Source organism: Silurus aristotelis, assembly GCF_946808225.1.
Source record: "Silurus aristotelis genome assembly, chromosome: 4".
In the NCBI taxonomy this organism is placed as follows: Eukaryota; Metazoa; Chordata; class Actinopteri; order Siluriformes; family Siluridae; genus Silurus; species Silurus aristotelis.
Genome location: NC_139577.1, coordinates 7,294,418 through 7,304,032, shown reverse-complemented (window position 1 = coordinate 7,304,032; position 9,615 = coordinate 7,294,418). Strand labels below are relative to the sequence as shown.

At 38.7% G+C, this 9,615-nt stretch overlaps 1 protein-coding gene across 1 annotated transcript; it reads right to left on the bottom strand.

The window, feature by feature from the left end:
• Positions 1 to 1,475: 1,475 nt before the first annotated feature.
• kcns3a (potassium voltage-gated channel, delayed-rectifier, subfamily S, member 3a) lies at positions 1,476 to 9,527 on the bottom strand. The gene is made up of 5 exons (XM_083539799.1): positions 9,499 to 9,527; positions 6,340 to 6,449; positions 4,859 to 4,950; positions 4,316 to 4,403; positions 1,476 to 4,217 (listed from the first exon to the last, which is right to left on the bottom strand). The coding sequence occupies exon 5, from the start codon at positions 4,156 to 4,158 to the stop codon at positions 2,692 to 2,694; it is 1,467 nt and encodes a 488-aa protein (XP_083395925.1). The 5' UTR covers positions 4,159 to 4,217; positions 4,316 to 4,403; positions 4,859 to 4,950; positions 6,340 to 6,449; positions 9,499 to 9,527; the 3' UTR covers positions 1,476 to 2,691.
• Between the last annotated feature and the right edge of the window lie 88 nt (positions 9,528 to 9,615).

Below are 9,615 nucleotides of genomic sequence, written 5' to 3'. Positions count from 1 at the left end.
GTCCCCCATCGAAAAAGGAGGAGGGAATGAAATCAGGCCCAAGTGCATTAGCCTAATGGTGTACGTCTCATGTTTCTCCTCCTGGAGCTGTAATATACGTTTTACAGCCATAATCACATCGCCGGGTGTCGTTTGTAATGTTTGCTCCAGACAAAAAGGTTTTATTTTTTTGTCGCCAAAATGAAAAATACACAATTTGTAATTAAATTGCTGTTTGTTTCCCATAACTTTGCAGAAAAGTTTGATTTCTAACTAAATGCATGAATGGTACAGGTGGCCATCTTGGACATGTGAAGCCCCTCCTCCACCTTGGATCACTCACCTATTAAAAACGTTAACTAATCTATGTCAACGTTCATTTCAATGTTAAGAACGTTGTTCAACACTCTGACTTACTGTTCCCAAAAAAGGAAGTACATCAACATAACAGTAACAAATCATGGCTTTCATTCAATTCTTTAAATCTTGTAACTTGAGTAAAATGATACAAGCATTAAATTTGTATTAATTCTGCATTCAAAATGATAACTGCTTGTAGCATGTCCTGCCCCTGCTTTATTTCTGACTGCTATTGTTGCACAGCTAGCACTGGGCTAGTGCAATATTCACACAAGCTAGCTGCAGAATGTAACAAACACACCAACGCAGACATCTACCGACAAAATATAGAGTTGTAGACAGTAGTTGCTAGTGTGTAAAGTGTATAATGTATGTAGTCTCAGATGTGTTACATATTTAAACAATTTTGACACCTATTTTCCATATAAATAGAAAACAAAGATTTTTTTTATGTAAACCAAACACTTTTTTGTGGAAGCAGAGCTTGTGTGTGCGTTACTCCGTGGACGCAGCAATGATTGTCATCATCGAACCTAAATTTTCATTACAATATTAGAATGTTAGAATGTCCACTGGACCACGACACTCAGGTTTGATGTAATAAACATCTTTATTCCTCACCATGTTGCCTTAGGACTGATATTACATTCCCACATATCAGGTATTCAGTTTGCAGTCTGGTGGTTTTGCATAGACGGACCAGGTCCAAAGTCGAAGTCAAGGATAGGTCAGGATGTAAGGAGCTTTACAAAGATCCGTTCGATCGCACCTGTGAACATCATCACCTTGTTCTTCACATCATCTGAAATACACATGCAATCGTTTCATCCAGACTTCCAACAAGCAGATATAAGGAAGGCATGAAATAGTTTCTGAATGTTTCTTTTCCCTGACATTTGCAGAATTTGTGGAGATGTTCTGTCCAGGATCAGACTGATGGGATCAGACCGGATGCCACGTTGAAGTGTGCAATAAAACACTTCACAGGTGGGAAGACAGACAGCGACAGCTTTTTCTCGCCCTGAGAACTAAAGCGGGAAATATAAATGCTTCACGCATTCCCTCACTACTCTGTGTGTGTGTGTGTGTGTGTGTGTGTGTGTGTGTGTGTGTGTGTGTGTGTGTGTGTGTGTGTGTGTGTGTTCAATCAGTGTGTTTAGAGTGTGAGTCAGTGAACCACTGTGTGTAAAACCCTGTGTTCACATTACAAGCTTCTGAAAGTCATGCTTCCTGGTTACCCTTATGGATCTATCGGAATTTTTGACCTTCTGGAAAAGAAGTCAAGCAAAAATCCTGATGAATGTCGCCCCTGTCTCTGTAAATTTATTTCAGTTTGTGTTCAAATGAAAGCACACCATACTGTGATCATTGTGCGTTATAAAACGAAGCTAATCAAAGCAAAACACGGTACAGGTGCACACATTAGGGTTGTAAAGTAATTGTAAGTGAGAGGAGTACACAGGATCGAAAGCTAATGTACAGGACGTGTGTGAGAAAACGTTAGGAAATAGTGAATCTCTGATCCCACAAACTGAGCAAAGAAGTGGAGTCACATGTTTTTTGAAAACTCAACAACAAGGGGTGATTATCGTTACCTGACACGCTGTATGTAGATACCTACTGTATTTTTCTCTCGGATATCAGGTTGGCTAATGTTCTGCGTTTACTGATACACAGGGCACTCCATAATCACATTGATTTGTTAATCATATAAGATGGTCTATATCATCTATAAGATGGTTTAAGGTTATTTTTTTATTTAGCAAATGCTTGAGACTTGCAAATCTTTGGCAATTTTATCGTTTAGACATAGTAACAAAAAAGTAACTGCATGTTACTTGCTGTTGCTGTAGCTACATAACCTCTGTGCAGCACAATGGACGTACAACCCATAATAATCGAATCATTTTAATTCACGTTATAATTGTATAACGTTAGATAGAACACTTGGGTGGATATTAAGTATAATTGGTCACTAATGCTTTCTTGGCTAGCTTAATTAATGCTGCTTTTAAAATACCGTGTTTTATGCTAGCTCCACCCATCTTTACCCTGACACTAGCTCTGCTTCAGTGGCATTGGTTTAATATAGAATAAACAAAGCTAGAATTTTAGCTTCAATGTTGGTGGATGTCATGTAGTTGCGATTAGTTTCACAATTTCAATCTCTGCACTGGCTGAGCCAGGGAAATTCACAACTGGCTCATTTCATGTTTTTTGTAGAATGACATCAGAGTGCTGCTGCAAGTGTGAACACAGGGAATGACGCTAACTAGTGTGCTGCTTCTACCGCTACAAATTAGTATTGAATCTAAAAAAAATAAATTAATAAAAAAAATAAAAAATAAAAAGTCATGAAGTAACATAAGTTTGGTCCTCATTATCCTGATTGTCTTTATCATCTCTTTCACATTCTGTGCTACTTCTAGTGGACAAACTGTCCAGCAGCGAATTGATCGCGTTACCGTTAGCATAAAGATCGTTCATGCTGAATATAGGAATCCCGGGAATGGGAAGTTTTAAGTTGCTCCCGTACTGATCCGACTCCACCAGAGATTTCTGTCTCTCATAATACTTAGAGAACTTGTTAAAGATGATGGTGACGGGCAGCGCTACAACGAGCAGGCCGCACACGATGCACACTGTCCCAATGAGCTTCCCAGCTAGTGTGATGGGATAGGTGTCCCCGTATCCGACTGTGGTCATGCTAATCGTGGCCCACCACCATCCGATGGGTATGGTTTGGAGCTCGGATGCCTCCTCCTCCCTCTCCGCAAAGTATACGAGCACAGAGAAGATGGAAATCCCAACGGAGAGAAAGAGGATGAGCAGGCCGACCTCGTGATAGCTGTGACGCAAAGTTGCTCCGAGAGAACGGAGTCCAACTGAGTGACGCGCTAACTTCAGTATCCTGAAAATGCGCATGAGCCGCAGGATCTGCACTACCTTTCCTACGTTCTCCAGCTCCTCGCTTTCCTCAGCGTCTGCTTTTTCCAGCACCAATGTCGCATAAAACGGTACCACAGAGACAAAATCAATGATGTTCATAGCGTTGCTGGCAAATTTACGGATACAGGGTGCTACCGCTAAGCGCACAACAAACTCAAAAGTGAACCAGAGCACGCAAAAGGTCTCGAACGCGGCTAGAACTGGATCCTCCATTTCTCTTTCGTTCGAGTCCACTTGGTGGAACTCAGGCATGCTGTGAACGCACATGGCCACGATGCTGATCAGAACCACGCTCAGCGAAATCACCGCTAGTATCTTAGCCATTAAAGAATGTCCTGGATTCTCAAGCCTCAGCCACAGCTGTTTACGCTTTTCCGAGCACCAGGTGCCTTCAAACTTTTCCAAATCCTTCTCCAGCTCAGAAAACTCTTCCGCGGTGGAATCAAAGCTGTCTTGAAGTGGGTCATCCTCGTTCCGGTCCCAGTAGTTGCCCTCTTTCTGCTCGTGAAACTTGCCGCTGCAGCACGAGTCCAGAAAAAGCTCCTTGATTCCCCAGTACTCGAGCTCCTGGCTGAAGCTGAACACGCACAGCTCCTCTATCAGATGGATTTTGCCCGTGTGGTAAAAGTTTAGCACGTAGCAGAAGAAGTGCGGGTTGCGGTCAAAGTAGAACTCGTGCTCTGTGGCGCTGTAGTCATCGCACAGCTCCAATATGGCCGACTCGGAGCTGCAGAGGAGTAAACGCCCAAGTCGAGTGTGTGGGAAGCACTGAATGACCGAGCGAGACACTTTCTGCTTGAATCCGCCTACGTTTAGGTTGAGGAAGTTCTCGTCCGGGCCACATTGGTGCAGGATCTTCCCGTACACCATGATGGGAGGGAAATTAGCAAGGCAGGGCAGAATCCAAGTCGTAGCTATGTCCCCATCACCTGAGACACAAAGTCAGAAAGACAACAAATGAGACTGAGGCAAAGTAGAACCAGTTCTCCACTTACTTAGCATAGGTTTACTACCCTAATGTGTTCACCTGTTCCATGTTTCTCTTCGATTAGCCTCTTTTACTTCTGTTTTCCTTTGCCTCATCATGAAGCCTTGTCCAGAGGTATCTTTTGTTTCTGAAATTCACATCATCAGATGAATTTACTGGAGCATCTTCACCTCAGGAAATAAAAAAAAATAATTAATAGCATGTGTAACACAAATCCTGTAATAAAATTGTCGGATATCCTTGGCGCGAACGTTAGGGGTGTCCCCGACTAAGGATTTACATAGTTGAATAAGTGTTTTTAAGGGTGGCACTGGACGACAACGACACCAGGTAGTCAAAAAACGATTCCTAAACATTTTGAAACCACGATGTACAGAACATCACACAAAGATATAGAAGAAAATTAAAAATTAATTGCAGAAAGGCCACGCTGTAGACAGGATTTGCATTTCACGTGTCGGCAAATCAAATTAAAATCGTCTAATTTGCCAGTGTGAGCGCTCTCTAATTACAGCACAACATCGAAGCATCAGGAAAAACTATCAAAATTAATGTACAGAATTAAATTAGAACAGAATATACCTTTACCGAATCTCCCAGACATTCAATATTTGAATCCCTCCTGCCGAGATGCTCCCGTGTCGCTCACGGATCGTGGACAGTAAAACTTCAATCTGTCACAAGGGGGGTTAAATTTATTCACATATTTATTATATTTATTGATTTACAGAATTATCATAATTAGCTTTATATTAAATTATTAGGATAAAAGCGGTAGTTCCATGTGAACTCGGACATAAAGAGCACCCCCCCATATAACCAAAATGGCACGATCCTCATTTCATAACACCTCTGTGGAAATTCAATTGTAAGATTGTTAATGGAATCAGACTCCTCCTATCAAAGCATCAAATTTACAGTAATCAATTGTAATGCAGGAGGCAGATTTTGGAACAGAACGAGGAATGGAGGCGTTTAATGGAAGGAGTCTCCAGTGTCAGCGCTTTGTATTTGTCCGAGGCACAGTTAGAGGAAAAGCCGTAAATTTTCCGACATATTCAGGACAGAGGTCTTTGCTGGTTTCTCAGTAACTATAAGAGATATAGAAAAGAGATGGCAAGCTTATCAGGTTAACCAAAAAGCAGAAAAAAAAATCTTTGGTAAATATGTGTATATATTTTTACATTATCACACGATATAACTATTGAAAGAGGCATCAGGGAAACATTTCTCAAGTGCACGATGCACACGTCTGAATGAAGGCGCTGGCGTGACTACCTTACACATGACTAATTACACTTTAGTGAGGAATGGACGTCCTGTGAAGTTCAGAAAACTTTCCACAGGGGAGTTTATTTGTAAATAATACATTTATTACAGCAGTATTAATGTGGATTTAGTGGTAAGATTATATGGACTATAATAAACTTTGAGTGTCATGTTGCATTAATCTGATCCTGAGCTCTTTCTATTTTTGCTGTGCTTCAGTATCTGATTGCAGTGTCGAGCAGCAGAGCAGCAAAGTCACAACAAAAACACAACGCAAACGAGAACACAACAACAATCTGTGTGCGAAAACAGAGCTTTGAGGTGAACTTTGGGATGCTGTTGTATCCGGATGCTTTGTTCCTGGTGTCTGATTGCATTGTTAAAAGAAAAATAAAAGCAATAAACAGAGCAAAAAGGAAATCAAACCACAAACAAACCAAATCCTGCTAATGGATATCGATTCTTCCTGTCTGCGAAAGCCAAACAGAAAGCTTTTCACATCACTGTAAGCGTTCCACTTCGCCTCCTGATCTGTCCTGAGGGTCTCATCGCTCAACTCTCAAGTGGGACTGGATTGGTGTGGATTGTTTTTTTTTCTCTTAGCAATAATAAGTTTGAGCATCAGGTGTGAAGAAAACAGCTGGACGGTGAAAAAAGAAGGTAAGGAAAAATCTGTGTTTTTATTTGCTACTCCTGGGTTTGTGTGTTTTAGAATAAAAAGCGAAACGTGCTGTGAAGTTCCAAACAGGTGCATGTTATTAAAAAGGAATGAAGAACCAATTAAATGTTTTTACCTTCATCTTAGTCCATCTGAGAAGGTCCCTTCCTAAAACCATCCTCCTGCTCCAGCTCGAGCTCCATCATCCCGGGACTTTTCAGAGAGAAACTGAGAGACACTCAGAGACTCACAGAGGGAGAGAGAAATAGTGAGCTGTTCAGGTCCCGCAGCCGCCACGCAGAAGCTCTGCGCATGCGCGTCACTCGCAAGCAGTATCGGCAGCGGCATCAGCAGCAGCAGCAGCAGTACGTGAGCGCGCACACTCGCGTCGCCCTCGCGGGGACGCGCTTTAGGGCAATTGTGACCAATAAAAAAATATGATCAAACAGGTTGAGGGTTTAGAAAAAGAGAAAAGAAAAAAAAACTTTTAAAGTGTTAAAAGCCGTTTTTAAAACCAAAAGTGTTTAAGGTTTCACTCCCCAAAACAAATAATAATAAAAATTCATTTCTAATATACACAAAAATACTACTAAATTGTATCACATGATGGAAAATACTACTACTATTACTAATTAATAATAATAATAATAATAATAATAATAATAATAATAATAATAATAATAATAATAATATCAATAATAATAATAATAATCATCATCATAATGCAAAACTGCATATACACACAAATCTATTCGGTTGTGTGTGTGTGTTATGTGTGTATATATATATATATATATATATATATATATATATATATATATATATATATATATATATATATATATATATATATATATATTTTTTTTTTTTTTTTTTTTTTTTTATAAAAATAAAAAAGTGTTAATATTTGTTTTTATCAATAAAAAAAAAAGCTAAGTCAGCAAACTGAAGAGGAATCCAAATCAAACCGGTATTTTTGTGTGACCACATTTTGGCTGTCAATTCTTACATTTGCACAAAGGGAGGGATTTTGTGTAATCTGGGATCCGAGTCAGGTGTATGATTAACCCACTCTACCGAGCAGGCGTCATGATCAGTTTTATATGTAGGTTAAAACCCAGTCATTAAGTAAAACAGAAACAGCTGTGTAGGAGCTTCAGACTGGGTAATGAACAGATAAACTCAGATAAACTCTGCTACTAAGGCGAGGGCAGGGCCGGTTCTAGATATTTGGAGGCCCTGGGCGAAATGTATTTCGGAGGCCCTCCAGCCTCCTTCCCTACACATTCCAGAATAAAATAAAAGCACTTGAAACAAATATAATATCTTACCTTTTTAATTATACAAAACCTATCAATATATTTTTTATATATATTTACTGAAATGTGCATATTAATTATACTTTAACTAACGCCAACACTAAAAAAAAAAAAGTAAAAAAAAATCCCATCATCTGGACCAGCTCTTCTTCTTTTTCTTCCTGGGCCATGGCCACTTGCTTAAAACAACTAATGTCATTAGCTAGGCTACACCATAAAATATTATTTTGTTTTGATAATGTATTTTGCATTACTTTAAAATTCTAACTTCAATTAGTTTAGAATTTAGATTTTCTTATAAATGACTCAAATAGACACACTTAGTAAACCACACAGGACCTTTAGTCATTTGTTCAGTAATTAATTTACAGTAACACACTGACCCACTATTTTGGACAATGAATGAAAATAATTTCCCCCTATTACTAAAGCAATATAGACTAGAGATATAGTAATATAGATCATATTATGCATTGCATTTAAACCCCCAAAATATGCTGTATATAACTAAATCCACAGTGGATGTGAAAGAGACAAACTATTAAGACCTACCTCTTCCTGAAATACTTAAATTAGCACTTTCCACGTTTGCTTTGTAGAATTCAAGAGTTATATCTATATTAAGTTTGTAATCTTGCGTACCAGTGTAGATTTATTCATTGCTAGAGACTCAAAGCACTTTTGTACGTCGCTCTGGATAAGGGCGTCTGCTAAATGACGCAAATGTAAATGTTTAGCAGAAACAATATTTCACTTCAGTTTTGTTTGCATGCTTAAATTGTATATATTCTGTAAACACAACATGACAATTTATTTAAAAACTAAAAAGAGTTGAGTATGAAGCTAAAGTTGGATTTTGTAAATGACTGTACATTCATGCATTCAGAGGGCCCTCATGAAGACCCTCATTTAAACAGTGATATTTACTGGTTCCACTTCGCCTTGCTGCAAGGGTGTGGAAGAACGAAACAGTTTTATGGCACAGTTTCACACAGCACAAGACACAAGGTAGTTCTACTGCATTAGCAAGGTCTCTCCCAGACAAAGATCTCAAAGCAGAGTGAGTTTTCAAGATATTTCAAACTTACAAATAAAATACAACATGCCAAGTTCCCTTCAACAATAGATGTCCAGCAGCGCATCAGCAAAGTGGAGGAAACCAGTAGGACCAAGATACACCCATGTACTGTCTATATATACATAAACACATTACACATATGCAGGTTGAAACATTTGAACTGCCTTTAGAGATAAAAAGAATATTTTAGATATTTTTATTTTGCTGCTTTTTTTTTCTTTTTCTTATTATTCTTTCTCTCTCCGTTCTCACCATTGCTTGTTCTTTGTTGTTTTTTTAACCTCCTCCCCTAATAAAACTTTCTTGTGATGTTTGACATAATAATAATGAGCTGAACCTGCTGCACTGTTTGTCCACGCGAGGTCGCTGTAGTCACGTGGTTCTGTTACTTCGTTGTGTTCAATTACAAAAATATGAGATTAATGTCTACAATTCACGTTTTCTAAATAATATAGAACATATAAAAACAAAATATGACTTGATAGACTGATTGAGACCTGTGAAAAGTGTGGAAACACCAAGTGTTTTATGGTTTTTGAGATACATGCATGTTCTTTGTTTCTAAACAGCAAACCCAAAAGGAAAAGAAAATACACGAATTAGACAGTGAATGACTGGAAGAATGTTCTGAAGACAAATTTGGCTCTAACAGAAGAACTTGTGTAAGACGGAGAACAGGGGAGATGATGTTAAAAGATTGCCTCACCCCACAGTCAAGCATGGGCCTCTAAAAACCATAGACTAGGTGTTGCCAAACTTTTCACAGCCACTGTTTGTATATGGAGATGCTTTAGATATGTAGTTTATCATCATTAGAGTCTAATAGTAAACTAAAATAACAGTAAATTAAACATTTCAGCTGAAATAAAACTAAACATTGGAAATATTTAAACTTTACCTGCTCGTTTTCTCCACACGAGGGCGGTGTTGTTCTGCTAACATACACAAACTGACACGTGGCTATTCATATTAAAAACACATCACACTGAATCTAAAAAAATACATTTAAGCCATT

Coding starts and splice junctions, on each gene's coding strand:
- kcns3a (XM_083539799.1), bottom strand. CDS start 4,158: ATGGTGTACGGGAAGATCCTGCACCAATGTGGCCCGGACGAGAACTTC.